The 24644-nt window shown below is 44.4% G+C and overlaps 1 protein-coding gene across 7 annotated transcripts in view; it reads left to right on the top strand.

The window, feature by feature from the left end:
• Positions 1–6168: 6168 nt before the first annotated feature.
• EZH1 (enhancer of zeste 1 polycomb repressive complex 2 subunit) overlaps positions 6169–24644 on the top strand; it is a 28185-nt gene continuing 9709 nt past the window's right edge. The window contains exons 1-11 of one of the 7 annotated variants that reach the window (XM_045836400.1): positions 6169–6227; positions 7606–7679; positions 15297–15424; positions 15549–15677; positions 16863–16982; positions 18109–18229; positions 19341–19517; positions 20691–20793; positions 21263–21426; positions 21807–21898; positions 24238–24418. In XM_045836400.1, coding sequence (XP_045692356.1) covers positions 15308–15424; positions 15549–15677; positions 16863–16982; positions 18109–18229; positions 19341–19517; positions 20691–20793; positions 21263–21426; positions 21807–21898; positions 24238–24418 — 1204 coding nt within the window. In that variant the 5' untranslated portion in view covers positions 6169–6227; positions 7606–7679; positions 15297–15307. Of the gene's footprint in view, positions 6228–6346; positions 6460–6611; positions 6970–6994; positions 7409–7605; positions 7680–15296; positions 15425–15548; positions 15678–16862; positions 16983–18108; positions 18230–19340; positions 19518–20690; positions 20794–21262; positions 21427–21806; positions 21899–24237; positions 24419–24644 lie in introns of those variants that run through there. The other 6 variants (XM_045836401.1, XM_045836403.1, XR_006785372.1 and 3 more) reach the window with 6 other exon arrangements.

The following is a 24644-nucleotide window of genomic DNA, read 5'->3' as shown; positions in this document are numbered from 1 at the left end:
ACTGACATCCAATATCTAGTGATTACATGGATGCTAAAGGCAATTTGTTAACTGTATAAATAAATGTGATTTATTTTTGTCTCTTTACATACAGTGTCATGGGTATAATCTGTAGCTAGATGTATGTACTTTTCTTGCTCCAAAAGGGTTTTTGTAGCCTGCTATCCCATCGTAGCCACAGTGAGATTCAAAGGGCCATATAATCAGAAGCGTGAAATCCTGCTGATAGCCGGGGAAGAGAGAAGGGGAAGTCACAGAACCGACCAAGAGGCACTCCCCTTTCCTGTCTGGCTAGGATTTGTTTGTCTTCCCACAGGCTGTTCCTACTGATATGGAGTGCCCAGCTTTGATTGGCATCTCCAGTACAGAGGAAGTCAGGAGCCCCCTGACTTTCAGGAGTAGCTTTTTTTCTCTGGACTTGCTGAGTAGAGTCCCAAACACATTTCTCTTTCTGGCGCCACTGGTGAGAGCAGAAAGCCATGGAGAGAATACAGAATCATGATGTCAGAGCCAGAAGACCTCAGAAAAAGGAAGAAGTGGAATGGAGTTATTCGGAGCACGGGTTTGGGAGTCGGAATGACTGGGCTCGAATCCTGGCCATGCCACTTACCAGCGAGGTGATTTGGGGCAAGTTCCAAAATCCCTTTAAGCCCTAGGTTCCTCAGCTGTTATGAATGAAGATGAGAATATGACTGACTTTATATGAAATGAGATGACCCATTATAAAGCACTCAGTACACTGCCAAGCACATAATGAGTGGTCAGTATTTGAGGCTATTATTATTTGTCTAGTTCTGCAGTTTTACAGTTGGGGAGCCTGATGGCCAGAAAGGAAGCACAGCTCATTAACTGTCCACCAATCAGGCTACTTCCTAGGTGGTCCTGTGCCAAAGGCGTGTCCTGTGGGATCAAGGCCCTGCAGTAACTGTGCGGGGAGGGCGAGAATGAGCAGCATGACCCCAGCTGTGGGGCTGGAGCTTTCACAGTGTGTGCAAAGCAAGACATAGACCCCTCCTATGTGATCCCCCCCCCGAAAAAAAAGCTCCTTCCTACCAGAATAATTTATTTTTTGTAGGTTTTTGTGCATGTGAATGTATTTTTTTTGGGGGGGACAGAAACATCCAATCGTTGTTCTGCTTATTTATGCATTCATTGACTGATTTTTGTATGTGCCCTGACCGGGCATCAAACCTGAAACCTTGGCATATCAGGACAACACTCTAACCAACGGACCTGCCCGGCCAGCATTGGAATCATTTATTTTGTAATTAACAAAGGCTAAGAAGGTCCTTTCTAATATTTTGGCCCGGAAGCTCAGAGTTTAAATTTATAACAGCCATGGACAAGGGTTTATTGTGGACCTCTCCTTACTTGCTGAATTGAATGCATTATTATGATCCCGAAGCAACTAGGGGTCAGGAGCTAAGTACCTGGGGGTGGGTGGAAAGCTGGGCTTTGGAGCCCAGAGGACAAAGTGTCCAGCAGAGGAGAGGCTTCAAAGACTGAGCCCTGTTGCCAGGCTCAGTGAGGTCCAGGCCTCGATTCGCTTTGGAGCTGCCTTTGCCTCTCAGCTTTCAGGGAGGGGTCTGGCACTCGGGCTGGCCCCACCGAGGGCTGGACAACAGCCCCAGTTTCTGGTGACCTTCGTGTAGACTTTGAGGTTGTGCTTTGCTTTATTTTGTTGTTTGTTTCCTCACAGCAGGGTGGCCTTTCCCTGCTTCTGGGTGGGAACTGGGGGAGGGAAGATGGTTTGCTCCCATCTCCACAGCTGTGTTTACCCGTCCCTGTCAGAGACTGTCTGGGGTCCAGCCTTTCCTCAGCCCTTTGCGTCCCTTCAGAGACATGCGATTTGATATCCCTGTGGGCTTTGCAAGGGAGGGGCGGAGTGAGTCAAGGGGTTACCATGCAAAGGGGGCTGGAGGGAAGTGCAAAAGCTCGCGAGGGAGGAAGGAGCAGTGCAGAGAGATGTTTGAATTCTGGGAAGCATCCTCTCCTTGCCTTTCTCTCAGTGGCCTGAAGACCAGCAGAAGACGAAAGTGCACTTAGATCCTGCCTGCCCCAGAAGGAACAGAACGTGACATGTCGATCCCAGTCCCTGGGTAGAACGAGATCTTGCTTTGTAGCGGGGATGTGAGCACACCGAACAGAACAGTCTTCCCTATGGCCTCATGGGGGCCAGTAGTCACAGTTACAGCATGTGAGAGCCAATCAGATCATGCTAAAATACACATAAATCTAGAAGGATTTAAGAAAATGGGCCAGTAAATAATGCTCTCCTCCAGGGAGCGAGCTGAGCTGGTTTTAATCAGGATAGCAGTGTTGCGGGACTCTCAGCCAAGCCCAGGCGAATGGCTGCCAAGGCAAATCAGGCATCAGGTTTCAGAAATTAAACACATAATTTTATTTTTCCGCAGTAGGGAACTCTCAGAAAAAGAACCAGATCTATTAGGCTACTCGGCACACTTTGTTCAGTTTCTTTCAGCCCCAAAGGCCTCCAATTTAAGAGCAAGATGAGCAACTGGAAGCCAGAAGTGACACAGTTATTCCTTTCTCCTATTGACTGCCCGGGGGTGGGGCTGGGAGGAGTGGGGCAGGGGTAATGGTAGTGTTTTTCAAAGGTCCAGTTGCTGACCACTAGCCAACAGTTTTTCCACGAATTTATAGGACAAAGACCTGAAGGGTTGGAAAAGAAAAAGTTGTAGAGGAAGAACTGGCCAAACAAAGATTGGCTGATAGTTTCTCATGAACCACAGTCAGCAAAGAAAGCGGCTGGTCTCAGGAAAAAGTCCCTCCCATCACCATGAGGAGGACCCACCTGGCAGGCAATTTCCCCCAAGGACCCCGGGCTTGTTGGTGATGCAGAAAATGGTTTTTACAATTCTCCAGTGAAAAAGGATTGCTAAACCCCAGGTTTAGCCCTATGCCAAGTATTGTTGTGGGTATCAAAAAGGTGTACAGTGAGTGTAAAAGTGCCGCTGGAGTGGCAGCGAGAGACCCAGAAGGGCTGGAAGCTTCGTGAGGAAGCGGAGCTTGAGCTGGATCTACAACTTGGACATAAATTCCCTCACCTTCCTTCTTTTCCACCTCAAAATATTCCTGTAACCATATTTCCTTTATTATTGCAAAATTTCTTGGTCTCTTTTCTCTGGTCACTCGGCGTACTCTCCTAAAGCAGTGGTGTCCACTCCCGTGAGGTTAGTGACATATCCCATATGCTGATGGTTCCCAAATTTCTCTCCAGTCTCAGTCCTGCCCATCAGGTCTTCTGAACAGCTCTCCTTAGATAACTCACACTCTTCTTTTCAACAATTATTTATGCAGTGTAATGGTTCTCGGATGCAGTCACACAGTGGAATCCTTGGGATGCTCTCAGAACTTGTGAGGCCCAGGTCATAGCCCAGAGCAATGAATCGGACCCTCTGGAGGTGCGAGTCAGGCTGCAGTTTTTAAAGTTGCCCAGTTTTCATTTCCATGTGAGCCAAGTTTGAGAATTCACTGATCTAGAAGGTATTGGGAACGGAAAGGAACTTCACTGCAAATCACGAAGTATGAAATCATTTTATTTTTATGTGGTAGTTAATTGGACAGAAACAAGAGAAAAACAGCAAAGTCAAAGCTTCCATTGAAAGGAAAAGAACACTAAATTGGGAACCCTGAGGCCTTAGTTTAAGACCTGATGGAACAATTTTTCATCTGTGTGAGGCAGGTCCTTTCATTCCTTCATGCCAGAATAGCCTTGAGTGTCAAACAGATATCCTCCCTACCTACTTCATAGGAGTTATTATGAAGATTATTTGAAAAACAAACATTATATAGGCTTGTATAGTTGTACACTTGGAGACAAATTTAAGGTAATGTTATTTCATATTTTAAGTTTTATTTTTTAAATCTGTATTTTGAGCCCTGGCTGGCGTAGCTCAGTAGATTGAGCCTGGGCTGTGAACCAAAGTGTCGCAGGTTCGATTCCCAGTCAGGCCACATGCTTGGGTTGCAGGCCATGACCACAGCAACCACACATTGATGTTTCTCTCTCCCTCTCTCTCTCCCTCTCTCTCTCTCTCTCTCTCCCCCCCTCACTTCCCTCTCTAAAAAATAAATAAATAAAATCTTTAAAAAAATCTGTATTTTGAAATAAGTTTAGATTTATAAAAGAGCTGCACGTAGTAGAGACTTCCTGTATACCTTTCAGCCATCTTCCGCAAATGCTGAGGAAGTGCAACTGCCCAAACTAAGAACTAAGATTAAGAAAACACTGCCCTAGCTGGTATGGCTCACTTGGTTGGGGTCAATTCCCGGTCAGGGTACGTGCCTGGGTTTCGGGTTCTGTCCCCAGTCGGGGCGCATGCAGGAGGAAAATGATCGGTGTTTCTCTCCCTGTCTTTCTCCTTCCCTTCCCCTCTCTCTAGAAAGGATTCTTTTAAAGGATTTATAAAATGCTATTCACTAACCTGTGGACCGTATTCTAATTTTATTATCCCACTGGTGCACTGTGCCCTTTTTCTGGACCAGGACTTAATCCGGGATCAGGCATCACATTTAGTCGCCATGTCTCTTCAGTCCCCTCCAGTCTGGGACTGTCCCTCCCCTTTTCTTTCTTTCATGACCTTAACATTTTTTAAAGGAACTGGCCAATTCATCTGTAGATTTCCCAATTTTTGGACTTGTCTAATGCTTCCTCATGGTTTAATTACGTTTATACTTTTCTTAAAAAGAATACTACAGATGCGATTTTGTGCCCTTCTCACTGCATCGTATTGAGAGGTGAGCAGTCCCAGACCCACACCAGGCCCCCCAGCCCGAGGTTCCACTGCCAGGAAGATAAGTCTCCATAACTTCTGGCTGCAAAAGCCAGCAGGGATTGAGTTGGAAGAAACTTCTGGAGTCCCATGCAGTTCCTCTTAAAGAATCCACAAACATTCTTACTGAGACTCACTTCTGAGCTCCAGTATCAGGGTAGCAGCTTGAAAGGCACCAGTGGCATACAGGGGGGAACTGAGGTGTCTGGCATCAAGGTGAGAGCTGGGGAACAGCTCTCTCCCAGACAGAAAGGTGGGCAGAGGCTATTGTCCCTTTTCTGAACCCTCCCCCTGCAGAACCACAGAGCCAGCAGACCAGTGCCATACCTGAGATGCCATCAACCTGGCTAACACTGTTTGCCCCACCCTAGAGATTCCCCCAAGACTCTGTCCCACCCACCTTACAGGCCCACTCAAGCTGCTTCCCCATATGAATGGCTGGTCTTGGCTCATGCATCACAACTTCCTAAATCCTCTCAAACAAGCAACAGCCAGCCTCAGTGAGTCCCCAGCCCCTGCCCCTCTTGCTAACTGGCTCCAGCCCCAGCACTAGCAGCAGCAAGTCTAGATTCGCAGCTTGGCTTGGCTTGGGAATCTCCAAGCCCAGCACAAGTAGCAGCCATCTCAGATAGCTTTTATAGCTCAGGCAGCTGGCCCCGGGCAGAACACAGGAGGGGGCTGACCTTGTCCTGCGCTTTTCAGGAAACCCCAGAGGCTGGCATTCAGTGGCCAGATACAGAGCGTGTCAGCACACCACCACCCTGCCCCTGCACAGCTGATCCTCCAGGGAGGGCAGAGGTTGGTGGTCAGTGGCCACAGCCAGTACAGCATAGGAAATGGAATAGCCAAAGAGCCTATACGAATGACCCATGGATATGAACAAAAGGGTCGGGATTACCTGAGGCAGTAGGGGTTGCTGGGTGGAGGGGGGCACAGCGGGGAAAATCAGGACAACTGTAATAGCATAATCAATAAAATATAATTAAAAGAAGAAATAGAGTCAGGTGTAAATAAAGCAAGAATAAATGCAGCCCATAAGCAGGTGTTTGGGGGCATTGGTAGGTGTGAGGGATCCGTATGAAGGAGTTCCAGGTTGGCTTCAAATCCTGAAGAGAGACGTGAGGACGGTGCAATCTCTGGATAAGGTCTTCAAGAAGATACCAGTGGCCCCTCCATGTTTCCCAGGAAACCTGTCTCCTGACAGCGCCGCCTTGGAAACTTCCGGGCTGGAGGTGTACCACCTTGACCCCTGAGCACTGGCTGTTGGCACCCAATGTCAGACGCTTTTTAAGCAGCTCAGGTGACCGGACCTGCAGGGCGAGTGGCTAGTGCGCACGCGCCGGAGGAGGCGCGGGGCGGGGCCACGCGCCGGGGGCGGGGCCGTGGCGCGCAGGCGTCCTGGTGGAGGGTGCCTGCGGCTCCGGATGGAGGGTGAGTGAGTAAACAAGCCCGGGCCGGGCGGTGGGGCCGGGCCTGGGCACCTCGCCACCCTAGGCCTAGGAGGGAGAGGCGAAGGGGTCAGGGAATTGGGAGCGAACGGAAGGGCACGCTTCCTGTCTACGAGGAGTAGTGGGGCGCCCACTCCCAGTTCCGAGGGCTGGGGGAAGGGGGCGACGGGGCGAGTGAACCCCCGGCCGGGACGGCGTCTGAGGCGGAGAGGGCGGTGTGTCCGGGAGGTGGGGCGGCGGGGGCGGGTCTGGAGACAGGGAATCCCGTTGGAGGGCGGGGTGGGTGGGTGGGTGGGTAGGCGGGAGCCCCAGAGTAGTGAGGGCGTGGGTGGGCGGGGGTACCTGCGGAGGCCCTTAGCGAGGTGGATTCCCACGGACCTGGGGCTGTGTACCGGGAGGACCAGACACCGGGGCTCACTTTGGGGGTGTTGAGGAAGGGGTGGCAGTAAAAACCAGGCCCGGGGCTGGGTGGGGTGAGGCGAGTGACGTCCTACATTGGAAAATATATTGGGGCTCGCACGGAGTGGAGTCGGTGCAGACGCCTCCCTAGGTTTGGGGTGCTGGGCGCCTCTCGCCAAGTTTGGTCTCCCACCTATTCTTGCCCACGCCGGAATTCTCCTGGAGATCAAACAGTCGAAGGGAAAGAACCTTAAAGACAAATAGCAAGGCGTTGTGTTTGGGACGGGCATGTTAGAAAATGTGGGACAAACTTATTTCGGTCAAAAGTAACTACTGATAAATTGTTTCGTGGGCGGCGAGAGGGAAGGAATGTGGAAGGGTGTTAGTGCAGCGGGTCGGATATTGAGGGCGGGCTTTCGTAGGTGAACTGCAAGGATGTGAATGGATAGCCTAGGTGTGGGTCCTGGCGCTAGAGGGGTGAGGGTAAGGAAAGCAGCCGAGGTGAAAGGTGTCCTTCGTGCGTGTGAGGATCGCATTAAGAATGTGGTCTGTTTCTCCACGTTTGCTGCGATGAAGTCTTTGAAGAGAAAAATCTCCCACCCCGGTGCTTTTAAGTTTAGGAAACTGGCATTGAATGAAGTTTCCAGCCTCAGAAGTTGCTGTCGGAGGTTCTGTGAGAGCTTGTCTATTTTAAGCCTTGGAATCCCCAGGGCTGGGATGGTTTGGCGTTGATAAAAGAGATTACTCACTTACATAGAAGAAAGTGTGAGTTTGGAGATAAGTACGGATTTATAACCGCAATTACAATAGAGGCAAGGACTGTCTACAAAAATGTCATAATATTATTGTCAAGGTTTATGTTGAGTGTGTGTATCGCAGTGTGAATTAACTCTCCCAGAGCAGGGATGTTCACTTGTTTGATTTTTATCCTCACCCAAGGACTTTTTTCATTGCTTTTATAGAGAGAGGGAGAGACAGAAACAACGATCGGTTGCCTCTTGTAAGCACCTGGACCAGAGATTGAACTGAAACCTAGGTACGTTCTTTGAACCGGGAATCCAACAGCCAACCCTTCATTATTGGACTTTGCTGCACCCAAGTGAACCACATTGGCCAGGGCCTCTTTGTCTGTCTTGTTCACTGATGTTCCCTAAGCACCTAAAACAGTGCCAGACACACAGTTGGTGCTCAGTGCATATTTGTGGGATACATGAAATTGCAGGCAGGTCTCTGGGTCTGGCAGTCGGAGATCTGGATCCTAATTCTGCTCCTGACTGGCAGAGTCCTTGTAGTCCAATCATGGAACTTGATGCCAAGATACAGCTTTAAAACCCTGAGGTTGACATGATTTCATTATGGTGTTATTTGAATTCTCTTAGAAACAGCACTAGAATAAGGAGCCTAGGATTAAAACAATGAAATTTTACTACCAAGACCACTTTTATGAGAAGGTAAAAGGTGAGAAAATGTAGTTGGACTTGTTTCTCTTATCTTACTTGTCTTTTAAAAAAAACTATTTAAAGTATTGATTTTGTGTGTTTAATTTTTGATATCTGAAATCTAGCTTCCTTAGTTTTCTGAGAAACAGTTCCTGCCCTTAATTCATGCTTTATGTGAAGCATGTAACAATTCATGTCCTTAAGTAGTATATCTTTTTCCTGTTTTAGAATAAGTGTTAATAGTTTCTACTTTGGTCCCCACTGGTGTGGCTCAGTTGGTTGGGCATCATCCTCCAGAGTGAAAGGTAGCCGGTTCAGGTCAGGGCACGTGCCTGGGTTTCAGATTTGGTCCCTGGTGGGGGCACGTAAGAGAGGCAGTCAGTCCATGTTTCTCTCTCACATTGATGTTTCTTTCACAGTTTTTCTCCCTCCCTTTCCCACTCTCTATAAAATAAATAAATCAATAATTTAAAAAAAGATTTTATTTATTTATTGTTAGAGAGGGAAGGGAGAGAGAGAGAGAGAAAGATACATCAATGTGCGGTTGCTGGGGACTGTGGCCTGCAACCCAAGCATGTGCCCTGACTGGGAATCGAACCTGCGATGCTTTGGTTCACAGCCCACGCTCATTCCACTGAGCTACACCAGCGAGGAATAAATAAATTTTTAAAATAAAAGTTTCTACTTTGTTAACTGGCAACTTACCAAAAAAAAGTTTGAGGCAGCAACACTAAAAACACATTACATTTCTACATAGAGTAGGTAGTTTAAATTAAAAGAGAAAAAAAGGCATGTGGAGAAAGGTGAAGAGAATTAATACCAGTTAGATTAGGATCGAGGGGGAGGATTTAAAAAGGGAAAACTCCCCTGGCTGGCAGAGCTCAGTAGATTGAGCGTGGGCTGCAAACCAAAGCATCGCAGGTTCAACTCCCAGCCAGGGCACATGCCTGGGTTGCAGGCCACGGCCCCCAGCAACCCCACATTGATGTTTCTCTCTCTCTTTCTCCCTCCCTTCCCTCTCTAAAAATAAATAAATAAATAAATCTTTTTTTAAAAAAGGGGGAAAACTGCTCTTAGGGAATACCTCCGTTCTAGAAAGTCCCAGCTTTTTTTTTTTTTTCTTTTTAAATTTGTTCAAATTGTGTTTTGGGCTATTTCCTGTCTCTAGTCCATCAGCCCATCAGTTGAGACTTGTGTGCTCCAAAATGTAAAGTGGAGAATTACTTAATGGATAGTTCGAGTTAGTGCTTCTGGTGTGTTGTGTTCTCTGACTTGCCCTAATTGATTCAAAATGGAATAACTAAAAAGCCTTGTTTTTATTGAATGATAATGAGCAGACACTAAATATTAAACTTTGTGCTAGTATAGTACAGAAGCAGCCAAGAGAGCTCTTAGGAGATTGCTGTAACTATTCTAAGTCATTGTTGCGTATCCTAAGAGCCAGTGTTTTCCTTTGGGTCTCACAAAAAATCGATCCTGCTTTGATTTTTATCACCATTGTCTCCAGTGCAAATGATCTTATTCTTTTAATGAAGGAGCACTAGAAAATATTAGTGCTATAATTTTATTTTAAATAGAATTCAGGATCACAGCTTCCTGTTAGGTTTTTTTTTTCCCTTTTGTTTTTTTCAAGATTTTATTTACTTATTTTTAGAGAGAGGGGAAGGGAGGGAGAAAGAAAGGAGAAAAACACTGATGTGTGAGAGATACATGCCTCTTGTATGCCCCCTGCTGGGGACCTGTCCTGCAACTCAGACGTGTGCCCTGACTGGGAATCGAACCTGAGACCTTTCGGTTCTCAGGCCAGCACTTAATCCACTGAGCAACACTAGCCAGGGCAGGTGTTTTTTTCTAACTTTGTAGTGCCCAGAACTTCAAACCAATAACAAATGTAAATATCTAGGAGAAGTGGGAAAGTATAAGTTAAAGATGTGTTTAATAGAGCCTTCTTGAAGGATCTATAATATATCTGGCTGTAGAGTTGACTTTAACAGAAATGTTGATGAAATTGGTGATTGCCACACTGACTCAGTTGTGCATTACTAAAGCTGTTTGCAGAGGTAGGTTCATCCCTGCTGTTTATGTTTCATCTCTACCCACAACTGAAAAAGAAAGAATGAGGTGGAAAATTTAAAAGTCTACAGTGCCATCCACCCAGGCATTACTTAGCCTGCTGTTTAATAACATTATTATAAAACAGAAAGTAAGACAAGCTTCTGCAAAGGGATGCTTTTATGTGGATAAAAGAATTTCATAGTTTGGAATTTTTACATTCTGATCTCAATCTCTCTAAGATTAAGAATATTGTTCCTAGCCCTGGCTGGTGTGGCTCAGTGGATTGAGTGCCAGCCTGTGAACCAAAAGGTTCGATTCCCAGTCAGGGCACACGCCTGGGTTGTGGACCAGGTCCCCAGCTAGAGGCATGTGAGAGGCAACTGATCAATGTATCTCTCGCATATCAATGTTTTTCTCCCTGTCTTTCTCTCTTCCTTCCCCCTTCTCTAAAAATAAAAATAAATAAATAAATAAATAAATAAGTAATAAGTAAATCCATTTGAAAATAAAATCAGACTGTTGTTCCTAAAATCTTTTATCTCCAAACATTTCCAAACTGTTTTTCCACTTCTAACTAGTGGCAAACTACATTCTGGTTTAAGCCTTTGAAACAAATTGAGATCCAGTTTTCTAGGGAAAGATTTCCAAGTTTTTATAGCTTTCTTTTCCTGTAGAGATTTGAATTGTAAATAAGGCAGTTATTATTTCTAATTATCAAAAATTTTTAATTTTTTCAAATATTTTATTTATTTTTAATATATATAGGTTTGGAGAGGGGAAGGGAAGGAGAAAGAGAAGGAGAGAAACATCAATATGTGGTTGCCTCTTGTGCACCCCCTACTCCGGACCTGGCCCGCAACCCAGGCATGTGCCCTGACTGGGAATCGAACCAGCAACCTTTTGGTTTACAGGCTGGCACTCAATCCACTGAGCCATACCAGCCAGGGCAAGACTTATTCTTTTCTTTAACCTGCTTTATTGAGGTAAAAATTTACATGTAATAAATGAATCACATAATATATATAGTTTGGCAAGTTTTCATAAAAGTACGTAGTCAAATAACCATCATCACACCAAAGGTATAGAACATTTTTATCATTCCCAAAAAGTGCCTTTACACTTCTTTCCTTTTAATTGCTTTCCCCAACCCCAGCCCCTAACGACCCCTCATCTACTTTCTGTCCGTGTACATTTGCCCTTTCTAGAACTTTTGTAGTAGAATGTCATGTAAGTGGAATCATGTAGTGTGTCATTTTTTGTGTCTGATTTCTTTCACTTAGCACAGTGCTTTTGAAATGTGTTGTGCATGTGTAGGAGCTGTCCGTTCCTTTTTATTGCTGAGTGGTGTTCCATTGTGTGTATATACTGCACTTCGTGTGCATTTGCAGATCCCTCAATATCTGTCTTGTTTGCTCTTGTCTGGCTCTTAATGAAAAAAGATGCTGTGAGCATTTGTGTACAGGTCTCTGTGGGGACATATGTCTTCATTTCTCTTGGTAAATTAGAAATTGTATGTCAGGTTATATGGTAAGTATGTATTTAACTTTATTTATTTATTTATTTATACTTGGCCAGCTGCTTTCCAAAGTGGCTATACACTTTGCAATTCTACCTCTGCTGTATGAGGATTCCAGTTTGTTCTATATCCTCACCACCAATTGATAATAACAACTTTTTTAAGCTTTAGCCATTTTAGCGGGTTGTAAGAGTACATCCCTATGGTTTTGATTTGCATTTCCCTAATGATTAATAGTACTGGGCATCTTTTTGTGCACATTTTTGTCATTTCTATATATTTTTTGGTGAAGTACCTGTTTAGATTTTTTTTTTTTTGCTATTGGGTTTGTTTTATTGTGTTTTGGTGTTATTTATATAGACTTATTTTAAAATTTCTTGACCAAAACATGTTTTGGAGGGTTTTTTTTTTTTCAAGATTTTATTATTTTTAGAGAGGGGGTGTGAGGAAGAAAGAGAAACATTGATTGGTTGCCCCTTTCACATACCCGGACTGGGATCGATCCCACAACCCAGGCATGTGCCCTGACCAGAAAGCAAACCAGTGACCTTTTGTTTTGCAGGGTGATACCCTAACAACTGAGCCACACTGGTCAGGGCACAGGTTTTGGAGTTTAGCTTCAGTGCAAATGTGAACTAAGTGAACATAAAGCAAAGCTCTAAAGTAATAGCTTAGCGCTTAACTGAAACATAGATGCTGTTTTGCATGTCTGAGAACTAAAGAAAAAATCTAATAGAAATATAAATGTTTTTTAAAAGATTTTATTTATTTATTTCCAGAGAGGGAAGGGAGGAAGAAAGAGAGCGAGAGAGAAACATCAGTGTGCGGTTGCTGGGGGCCGTGGCCTGCAACCCAGGCATGTGCCCTGACTGGGAATTGAACCTGCAATGCTTTGGTTAGCAGCAGGTTAGCTTTGGTCAATCCACTGAGCTACGCTAGCCAGGGTGAAATATAAATACTTTTTATGTGCCATTCCCATTGCTCAAAAGGAGTGAACCCATTTCTCCAAATCTGCTGTAGTGAATGCTAAGTGTTTTGTTTGCTTGATTAAGAAAAAAAATCTTTGAAGCCATAGTGGTTGGTTAGTGTCAGATGCTATGAGAACCAATCTTATGGCTGTTTATTTTAATCATAATCTGTTCCAAATAGTATGTCTCATCTTCCTTATATACTCTGTGGGGATTGGCTAACTGCCAAATAAACTTTTAGAGACAGTGAAGACCCATTAAAAGGCAAAGCAAAATAAATAATGCCTCATTGGTCACATGAAAGTCAAGTATCATTTTTATTTTTAAAGGAGGAAATGTGGCTTGTTTTATAGCATGATTGATTAAAACAATGGCATTTTCATGTATATGGGTATTCTTCTCTGGCTAAGTAAAGTTCTTGAGTAAACTTGGGAGTACTATTAATTACTGGACTATTTTGGTGTATTTACTGTCGACTCAACTCTTGGCAAACTATGGGAGATCACATTTCAGTTATAACCCCTTTAATAAAAATACTGATATTTTTCTGTGGCCATCTACTCTAAGAAATCTACACACACACACACACACACACACACACACACACACCCTAGCAGCTATGGATTATGTTTTTTTCTATTACTTGATCTCCAGTTTTAAATGGATGCAGCAAACTGTGCTAAGCTTACTGTATCAAAAAGGGAAATGAGTTCCAAAAAGAATGGGAAGGGATTGCAATTAAAACCCATTTTTTGAGGAGTTTATGAAGATTCACTGAGTCGTGAATCTGTAACATTTGGGCCATTTGCCCAACATCTCAATGAGGGTGACTTCAGGTTTCTCAAGGAGGTTGTGTCCTACATTTGAACCGTTTTCATTTCCGGCAGTAGACTAGTAATCTTGTCCTATAGAAATTATATGAACAACTACTTAATACTAGTGGGAGTGTGGTGTATGTTCATAAATAGTTTTATCTGTCAGAGAGTCCCTCTTTTGACCCCATTCCATAGAAGAATGAGAAATATTTAAAAGATAGGAGGAAGAGAGGTGGTGCAATTTGCAGGGGAGAAATTCAGGTCAGCTTAATTTTTTTTAAATAATCCAGCATCTTAACACTCTGGGATTTAAATTCCTAGATTATGCTATTTTTTCCTTCTTCCAGAGAGAGAATATTTAACTCACAGGGGATTCTGTTTTTAAGAACTTGAATCACTTAAGTTTACAGTAAACAGTGGGTCTGTCTTGCATTTTTACTATTCCGTCCTTCCTTTATTTACCCTCTGAATTTCTAATAGCACCATGCTGGTGTGTTTGGTTCATCAAGTGAAACCAAGTCCCCGTGCGTGAGTTGTAACAATCACGACTGGGCTGTGGCGTGTGTGTGACAGTGGGTTCAGTTTTGCTGCTTTCCTGTCTGTGCTGTCCATTCTCGTGGGAAAAAGCAGGTAATGTTAAAATGATTCTTTAGGAGAAATAATAGTACACTCAAAAAAGAAAATATCTTTAAAGAAATTTTAAAAAACAAAGTCTGAAACTTCAGTTTCTGTTTCAAATTTTGGCTCTTCCTAGCTCCTTGGAGTGTTTTCAGAAACTTAAAATCTTAGGTTAAGTGAACTGAACTAGTTCTCTCGGAAACCTAAATGGCAAACATAGAGTAAAAACATAACCCCATAGGTTTTGTTGAATTTTTAAATGTACGTAACATTTGCTCTCTCTCTGAAATAATTGATGGGGCTGCAGGCTGCGCCTAGAAATTGGTTCAGAAAAGCAGAATAGCAAACTTAGTGATCGTGGGACTACATTTGCACCCGTGACTGGAAGGAGAGAATTTAGTGAGAGAGAGGACCCTCCCAACGGCATCTAGTGTTGCTGGACGCAGCCTGACTTGCGTGACGGGACAGTGGGATCAGAGACCTCCAGCTCTTCATGGTTACGGGGGAGCACCCTACTGAGGGTATCGGGGTCTGAATGTCCTTCACCGACTTCAGAACCACTGCCTGTTCTCTTCTGAAAACCTGAACATTTGTTTTGCCTTCGTGTCTTACTGTTCCTCCGAAGAACAGAAGGCACGTTAGAAAATCCAGCCCTTCCCCTTGCATTCCACGAGGTAGGCAGTGTGTGTTATATGTAAGTACTTCTTTAACAATGTGACTCTTAACTCAAACACAAAGTTGTTTGCAGTGTTACGTATTTCCACACGTCTTGCGCTTGACTTGGAGATGAATTTGGGCTGGTGTCATAGCCTCCCTTTGTTGCTAAGGGTGTGGTGCAGTCAGGCAGGCAGGTACGGTTTTGCGGTGTGGGTCCTTCCGTGAACCCCGTCGACACTGACTTCATTCTTGCGGAGCATTTCTCTCAACCCCAGTAGTGAGTGGTCTTCAAAATTTCCAAGGAGTCCAAGCTCCTCAGTATCTGTGAGAGAACTTCTTGGCTGCTAAATTTAAAACAAGTCACAAGAAGACAAAGGGTAAGCTTTTTGGTAATGAGACCAGGAATTGCTGATGTGAAATCTTTTCATTGACACTTTCTGTTGAACTCCGAGATCTGGGTTCCTCAAATGTCTGTCTGTATGAATAAATGTAGCGGGCATGAAAGTGGAACTGACCGTGTTTGAATTTGAGGAATGCTTCGTTTCGAGGCAGTAAAATGCTATTTCTCATCCCTGTCTCTGTTAGATTACAGCAAAATGGATATACCAAATCCTCCCACTTCTAAATGTATCACTTACTGGAAAAGAAAGGTTAAGTCCGAATACATGAGACTTCGACAACTGAAACGGCTTCAGGCAAACATGGGCGCGAAGGTAAAGAATAATTCCCGAGTGAAAGGCTCTGTGTTTTAATACATTGGTCCTGTGTGGAGGGGTTGAATTTTTTTTTTTTATTCTTCTCTTAAAACCCTAACAACTTTTTCCTTGGCTTTGCTAGGCTCTGTATGTAGCAAATTTTGCAAAGGTTCAGGAAAAAACCCAGATTCTCAATGAAGAATGGAAGAAGCTTCGTGTCCAGCCTGTCCAGTTGATGAAGCCTGTGAGTGGGCATCCTTTTCTCAAAAAGGTACTTCTGGGGGTCTGAGCTCCGCCTTCCTCTCCTCCTTGTATTTGTGGTTAGAAAATAAGTAAGGATAATGGATACAGCTATTACAGTCAATTTTGAATAATGAGGATGGCAAATCTGCAGCTCAAAGCAGAAACTTTATGCCTATTGTTCTCATTTAATGAGCATAATCATGGATTTTTCATGGAAAACAAAACATTTGGCTGTGGCTGGTGTGGCTCAGTGGATTGAGCACCGCTGGCCTGTGACCAATCAAAGGGTTGCCAGTTCGATTCCCTGTCAAGACACATGCCTGGGTTGCAGGCCAGGTCCCTAGTTGGGGGCATGGGAGAGGCAACCAATCGATGTTTCTCTGCCACATCGATGTTTCCCTCCTGCTCTTTCTCTTTCCCTTCTCCTCTCTCTGAAAATGAATAAGTATAATCTAAATAAATAAATAAAGTTTCCTCTCCACCTATTCCTATTTAGGAAAAAAAAAGAAAAGAAAAACAAGACATTTGCTATCTACTTTCCTGGGTTCTATGTCCAGGCTTAAAGCATCCTCTTTTTGTGCCTTGGTAGGCACCTTCCGCATGGTGACACTGGAAAAGCGGTGCCCTGGACAATGGACAGGAGTGTACCAATCAGACTTGTAAATTGACAAGTTTGCTAGTTTTGTAAAGAGATACTATTTTTAAAATACAAAAAGCAGACAGGGTGTTGAGAGTAATTTTGTTTCTCAAAGCAGGATGCGACTATAATTTATTTTGCTTCCCCCTGCACTGTCCGCATCACCTGTGCAGCTAAGTTGGTGTCTGCTGTCTTAAAGTTTAGGTCTTCAGGAAAACTTCCTCGTCTGCCTTCTCATCTCTTAGGACTTTCAGAGGCCCTTTGCTATTGTTCGCAGCCCAGGGAGACCGGCAGTTTTAGGTCGAAATAAGCAGCAAGTGTGGGATTTGAGTAAACGTCACTGAGTGTGGGAGGCACTGGACTGGGTCGGTAGAGGATAAAAAGGGGAAGAAGAGAGCATCCTGCTTCCCACAGGGGTACAGTGCAGTGCTTCATTTTAGCAGCTGACTGCTACGAAACACGCAGCTTATGTGAAAAAGTTAGAAGGCTACTGGGATCATTTTGGAAGGAAACTCCGATTCTCTCTTGGGCTGCGTGCTTGCCTTTCCCCTCTCCATGTCGTCGTTTACATTTCAGTGTACCATAGAGAGCATTTTCCCGGGATTTGCAAGCCAGCACATGTTAATGAGGTCTCTGAACACAGTTGCCTTGGTTCCCATCATGTATTCCTGGTCCCCTCTCCAGCAGAACTTTATGGTATGTATTGAAAGCACTGGTAATTGTTTAAACTCTTATGATTTTTTATGTTGACATGCTGGCACTCCTCTTAAGGTAAATATTGCCAGAGTATACTTAACAAAGCTCAGACATGCAGCTTTGTAACTTGTGTACACAATGCTTTTGTAACTTGTGTACTCTAAAAAGTAGACTGCAAGTTGTTCTGACTTGTTAGATGTGCTCTCTGAAGTTTTCTTCTGCATCAGTGCTGGTTCTTTTTTGAATGAGTGAGACTGGGCAAGACTCCAGTTTTTCCTTACTACACTGGCCCAATTTTGTAACATTCTGTGCAGTTAAATGCAGTCTAAATCAAACACTTGAAGCTTAAGCAGGTTGGCAGCTCCCTGCTGATGGCTTAGTCCTTTCTGAATCCCCTAAAGGCAAGATGCTGTGACAGCAACTGAGCGAAATGAGGTGCACAAGGGACCCACAGTCCTTTCGTCTGGGCCTTTGTGCCGACCCCTGCCGGGGTCGTTCATGGTCCTGATAAGCAGGCCTCTCCTCATACTGCCATTGCTTATCATCTGCCTGGTGACAGAGCACATTTCTGGCTAGAATAGGATACAGGTTTACACAAGGGAATACTCTCTTAAAATAAAGGTTCAGAGTAACTTTACCTTGATACTTGAGGATTTAAGAATGACTGTGTTCTCTGCCGAACCAAAAAATGAAAAAATCCACTAGTATTGCTTATTGCCAGAAAATAGTTATAGTTCATTGATTTTACTGAGATTGATTTTACATTCCCACTAAGTGTGTATTTTCATTTTTAGTTGATTTTCAAGGGGATGGTGGGGGAGGTAGAGAGAAAGAAGGGGGAGAGACATGGATCTGTTGCTCCACTTACTGATGCGCTCAGTGGTTGCTTCTTGCGTGTGCCCTGACTGGGGACAGACCCGCAACCTCGGCGCATCAGGACAACGCCCTAACCAACTGAGCTACCTGGCCAGGGCAAATGGCCAGTTTTTAAAATGCGGGCAGCTGTGACCACAGTCATTTTTAGGAGATTGAAGCAGCAAATAAAGCTCAGCGAAGATTTAGTTAAACAGAAAAGAGGAGATGCATAGTGGATTCATGGAAGGAATCACATCTGGTTTGATTTCAGGTAGAAGATGAAACAGTTTTGTGCAATATTCCCTACATGGGGGATGAGGTGAAGGAAGAAGATGAGACGTTCATTGAAGAGCTGATCAATAACTACGATGGGAAAGTCCATGGTGAAGAAGGTAGTGGTGCTGGGCCCTTTGGGAGAAGACTTTGTCAGGATGGTGCCTCTTCTCCGGCCCGTCATCACCTTCCTTTTATCTGCGGCCTCGCAGTGCGCACCCAAAGGGCGTTTCAGTGCAGTCGCCTGGCTGGGAATGGGAATCTTATATTAAAAATATTCCAGTTAAATTTTAAAAGGACAGAAAAGGATCATATGGGGGGTGGGCTGGGATGGGAGTAAAAGACAGAAAACCGTACTTGAACAACAATAAAATGAAATGAAATGAAATATAAAATAAAATAAAATATATAATAAAATAATAATAAAGAGAAAAGAAAAGGATCATATAGTAATCGGTGACAGGAGAGAAAGTTCCGTGTACAATTGGTTTGATTTTAGAAATTTTCTATAAATCCCTCCCAGGCCACTGATTCTTCATTTTCCGTTCTCTGAGAATGGCAGTGAGCCGAACTCTGTCCTTGACTCTGATCCCCATGTCCCCTCGGTCGACTTTCCCAGGAGACAGTCATTAGGATTTAGTGGTTCTGGAAAAGGCTGTCAGTGTGCAAGAGGTGGGGAGATGGGGGGAGACTCTCCCGTGGATTTGCAAACCAGTAGCCTGCTCTTTTGACAGCTGTGCGTGCTGTTATGATGTTGAAGTGCATTTGCCCACTCCGCCCCCTAGTGTTCAAAGACTTTCTCTTAAGGTGTAGTGTAACCCCATATAATAGGATTTTAGATAAAAATGCTGTCTCTTTCAAAGAAGTCACTACTGGCCAATTAACAGCAAAACCAAGTACATTTTCATTGTATCATTCTTTTTCTGTCCCATTTATATTATTTGCACATTTCTCTGAGGTTTTGGACCATAAACACAGTTTGACCTGTGACTATAGAAGTGAACTAACCCAGTAAGAATAAAGCCTGTAACTCGATTTCCCACTTCAGTCAGCCGAACTGTTGGAGTTGTGTGAGCCCATCAAATTCTTGTAATCCCCTGGCGGTCCGTGTAAACGTGTACACGCGTCCCCCAGCCGGGCCTCAGGAGCGAGTACAAGAGGACCCTCGAGGAGGAGGACTGGTGGCAGATGAAACAGCCGCTGCTCCTCCATGTCATCCTTATGTTTCAGAGATGATCCCTGGGTCTGTGCTCATTAGTGATGCTGTTTTTCTGGAGTTGGTCGATGCCCTGAATCAATACTCAGATGAGGAGGAAGAAGGGCACAATGACACCTCCGATGGAAAGCAAGATGACGGCAAAGAAGATCTGCCGGTGACGAGGAAGAGGAAACGGCACGCTATCGAAGGTAAGCAGCACTGCCTCCTCGTTCCCCTTCGGAGTGACTGGGGGAGGGGTGCGGAGAACACAGAGGTGTCCTCCTGGCCTTGGGTCGCTGACAATGAGGAGAGTGATCGCTGACTGGTAGCTCAACGTGACAGCCATGACCTAGGTGACAGCCGTGACCTAGCTGAGAAGAAGGAGAGCTTAGAGTATGATCATTTTCACCTCTAATTATAAAAGTATATTTGGAAAACATGAAAAGTTATAAAGAACAAAATAGAATTACCTTGTAATCCTGCTCCCTAGGAATAACCAGCATTAAGATTTCCTTCTAGACCTAAAAAAATGTAAAATCTATGTATATAACACTATTCCACTGTTATGTGTCAAATATATGTTACTTTTAAGTACATATATGTCAACCTGTTTGTGTTACATGAAACTGGGATTGTGCCATGTGTGCATGCACACATATGTGATTCTATTTCCCTTTTTTATGTAACCTTATGAGCATTTTTCCATGTTGTTAATATTTAATTATTTCATGTTTAATTATACACTATGTTATTGAATTATACTATATGTCCAGGGACATAGTGTCTCTTTTGTTAAAACAAAGTTATAATGCAATATCAGTCTTTTTTAAAAAAATATTTTATTTATTTATTTTTAGAGATGGGGAAAAGGAGGGAGAAAGAGAGGGAGAGGAACACCGATGTGTGAGAGATGCATCCATCGGTTGCCTGTCACACGCCTCCAGCTGGGGACCTGGCTTGCAACCCAGGCGTGTGCCCTGACAGGGAATTTAACCAGTGACCTTTCGGTTCACAGGCCGGCACTCTATCCACTGAGCCACAAGAGCTAGGGCCAGTCTCGATTTTTCAGCATCAGCATTGTGATGGAATTCTTGTATATTCAGGTCTCCATAAAAACTCTGGTTTTCATCCCCAGTGTCTCTCTTAGGCAGTGAATTTTGTCGTTAATGTACAGACGACTCTGATTTCCTTACTTACTGGTAGCCTATTAGATAAGGCCAGGTAGCCTTGACCTTCTTTAAAGGCTATTTCTAAATAGCCAATGGTTAGATTTACAAACCAGTTCTAATTAAAGTGCTGTGACAAAAGGAAAAATCATCCGTCTCGTTTGCATATTCTAATTATAGATAGCACTCAGGAGCTTTTTTTCTTTTTTAATTCAGGCAACAAAAAGAGTTCCAAGAAACAGTTCCCAAATGACATGATCTTCAGTGCAATTGCCTCAATGTTCCCTGAGAACGGTGTCCCAGATGACATGAAGGAAAGGTAGGGAGAGCTGTCCCCTTCGGGCCGTGTAGAGTGAGCAGGCAGAATGTTTATTCAGGCCTGCACTGTGGTTAGTAAGAAGCCTTAGTTATGGTAAGTGCACGAGGGTTTGCCCACACTTCTGATTATTACTTGGCTTACCCCTAGATACTCATTCCCATATTAAGGGTCCTTGTTTCCTGGCTTTTGAGTAAGTCTGGGCAGAGAGCTCTTATAATTCTGCCATTTTTCTGGAGAGTTACCCCAGCACTGTTTTTATCAAACCTTTCCCTCCCCTACTTTCAGACACACACACCCGCCCGTCATAATTGCAGAGGGTGCCAGCTTCACTGTACACCAGTCTGTCACCAACAAGACCCGCACAGACTCCGCTGGCCGGCTGCACCTGGATGATGTCAGCACCCAGTCTGTGTTTGCTCAGCGAAGACATTCCCTCGGGAGGAACGCTTACCTCTCTTTTCTTAAATAGGTATCGGGAGCTAACAGAGATGTCCGACCCCAATGCGCTTCCCCCTCAGTGCACGCCCAACATCGACGGCCCCAATGCCAAGTCCGTGCAGCGGGAGCAGTCGCTGCACTCCTTCCACACCCTGTTTTGCCGGCGCTGCTTCAAATACGACTGCTTCCTTCACCGTGAGTGGGCTGCTCTGAAATGCTCTCCTGTCTTCCCTTCCTAGCCACTGTTTCCTTCTCTTTACTTTAGTTTGTCATAGGGAGTCCCTGCTTCCGATGTGAAGATGGCTTGACTCAGGACCAGTCTGTGTTTACGTGTTGAGTTGTAGTGCAGTGCGCTTTGCAGGGTCAGGACAGAATAATCGTCGATGTCGTCGTTTCCTAATGCTCCTAGCTTGAAAGGGTTGTGTTGGTCCCGGGAGCAGTTAAATTCTGTGCACCTTGACGGCAGCTTCTTATACCCAAATCCTCCCACACCGACTCCCTAACTCGATTCCGCTCCTCCCTCTGCTGCCAAGTGGAGCGAACCACTGGAGACAGGACAGTGTTGTGTTTTCCAGCTTTCCATGCCACCCCGAACGTGTATAAACGCAAGAACAAAGAGATCAAGATTGAACCGGAGCCGTGTGGCACGGACTGCTTCCTTTTGCTGGTACGTTCTGAAACCGCTCTGCCATTGTTAACTCTTCGGGCAGGAAGTGCTCCTTGGGCTCTCTGCCCCTGGGAACACAAACCGAGTGAGACCCTGCACAGCACTCGGGGGTCGTAGAGCACAAATGAAGCGGGACTTCGGCTCTTCAAGGGCTCGCAGATACGGAGGCGGTGGGACTGTGGACTTGGTCTTGTGGGTGGGGTTCAAAGAGCACTGACGGCTCTCCTGCTCCAGGTATCATTTATTCAGATCGCAGAGCCTGAAGCCGTGTCATTTGAATTGAGCTGTGTGTTTATGTTTAACTTACAGAAATGTATATGCACAAGTTTTATTTTACTGCTTTTTAGAAATCAGTGCATATTCAAACGCTGGACTGTTTTTCCTTGAACTTTTATTAAGAAAATTTTCAATTATGCAAAGAAATTGGAAGATACCTTTTTCCTCAATTTAATAACATTTTCTCATATTGGCTTTATTCCTTTATTTGTGTGTATGTATTTTTTGCTGAGCCATTTGAAAATAAGTGCGGACATTGTGATGTTTGTTTGCTCAGTATTTCAGCATGCATCTCCAAAAAATAAAGGCATTCTCTCGGATATCACAGCTAAGAAAATTAACAAGAATTCCATAGCATCATCTATCTGTTACATATTCAGATTTTTTTAGTGGAACCAGGAATAGCTAGTTTTTTATTCAAGCAAAGATCATACAGGTCATACATCATATTTGGTTATTATGTCTTCTCAACCTTTTTTATTATTTTTAAATTTATTGATTGATTTGAGAGAGAAACATCAATTTGTTATTCCATCAACTTATGCATTCACTAGTTGCCTCTTGGTTGTGCCCTGCCTGGGAATCGAACCTGGGACCTTGGTGTATTGGGATGATGCTCCAAGCAACTGAGCTACCCTGCCAGAGTTTCTCAGTCTCTTTTAATCTCAAATAATCACACCTTTCTTTTTTTCTTTTGAAAAGTTAGGCTGGTTGTCTGGTACGATGTCCACATTCTGCATCTCTGTTGTTTCCTTCTGGTGCCATTTAACTTTTTACTCTGTCCCCTATTTCCCATAAATCAGGGACTTCATTATAGTGAAGGCTTCATTATACTACATTAAACATTTTGAGTAAAAATATAAGTCATGCTGTGTGTGTCACATCTTAGCATAGGTACATAATGCCAGAGTCACTTAATTCAAAACTTTTCTTTTGGGCCCTGGCTGGTGTGGCTCAGTGGATTGAGCCCTGGCCTGCAAACCAAAGGGTCGCCCGTTCCATTCCCAGTCAGGGCACATGCCAGGGCTTTGAGCCAGGTCCCCAGTTGGGGACATGCGAGAGGCAACCACACATTTTTAAAAAGACACTTTACTTTTGGGATTGCCATTAATATCCTTATTAGTGGTAAATCTTCATCCTTTACATGTAGATTTAGTTTTCAGAAATAGCTAGAAGCCTTTGGGAACCAAGTGTGGTAGGAAGACAGATAATCAAGCTGAAGGATAGTTATTTGGTCTTCAAAAAAGAGAAGAGAAAAGCAGACCTGGCCGGTGTGGCTCAGTTGGTTGGAGCATCGTCCCATAACCAAAAGGTTGCAGGTTCAATTCCCAGTCCAGGCAAATACGTAGGTTGTGGGTCCGATGTCCAGTCTGGGCTCATATGGGAGACAACCAATTGATGTTTCTCTCTCACGTGGATGTTTCTCTCTCTCCCTTCCTCTCTCTCTAAAAGTAGTGAAAAATATACCTTTGGTTGAGGATTAAAAAAAAACATAGCTATAAAAGTAAAAAATTATTTCTTCCAAGTTTAATACACTGATTTGGAAGGAAGTTCCAAAATTAAGTAGTAATGTTGTGCAGATCAGCAGTTACACATTTTGTTGAAGCAGAGGCAGAGCAGTAGAATGTAAAGAGCAGTGTGTGGCCTGGGGACAAGGAGCCCTGGGCCTTGGACGCTGGAAAAATGAGCTGTATACTCTCAAGCAGGTTCCTCCCCCTCTCTGCACCTCACTACCTCATCTACAGCAGAATGTGTTCTCAAATTCCGAACAACTCATATGCAAATGAATTTTAGATACAGCTCGCTGGAAAGTTGCATAGACGATATCTCTTTAAGATCACTTTCTAGGATAGCTCTTTTATGAAGAGGTGTAAGTTACTAAGTTTTAGGGTGTTTGCTAAGCGGCTGTTACGTGGTCACACTTATCTGGGACAGCAGACACATTAAAAAGACAGTATCGTCGCACGTAAGCACGGGTGTTGAAGAAGACACTGTGTGGTGGTGGGATAGGTACGGTGACTCTGGGCCCACTCCGGTTTTCTGCCCCGACGTGTCTGCCGCAGGAAGGCGCAAAGGAGTACGCCATGCTCCACAACCCTCGCTCCAAGTGCTCCGGCCGTCGCCGGCGAAGGCACCACGTGGTCAGCGCTTCCTGCTCCAACACTTCGGCCTCTGCTGTGGCTGAGACTAAAGAAGGGGACAGTGACAGGGACACGGGCAATGACTGGGCCTCCAGCTCCTCAGGTACTGTGAACAGAGAGTGATCTCCTCTTCCCACCCAAGGACTCTGGTGAACCCGGGGTCACCTCCGAACACTTACCGTTGCTATGTTTTATAACATTGCTAGTTTTTCCACAGGTTTACCTATGAGCAGTGGAGACGGGGAATATTATTTTTGTTCCTAAGTGTGCTGCCTTTTAAGTGAAGTACTTCTGAGTTGGTGGCCAACTCCTGGTGATAGCTGCAGCGC

This window comes from Phyllostomus hastatus, unplaced genomic scaffold (assembly GCF_019186645.2).
Source record: "Phyllostomus hastatus isolate PE091 unplaced genomic scaffold, TTU_PhHast_1.1 phas_contig_210, whole genome shotgun sequence".
NCBI lineage: Eukaryota > Metazoa > Chordata > Mammalia > Chiroptera > Phyllostomidae > Phyllostomus > Phyllostomus hastatus.
Note: the sequence above shows the minus strand (reverse complement) of the source record. Positions and strands in the feature narration are given on the sequence as shown.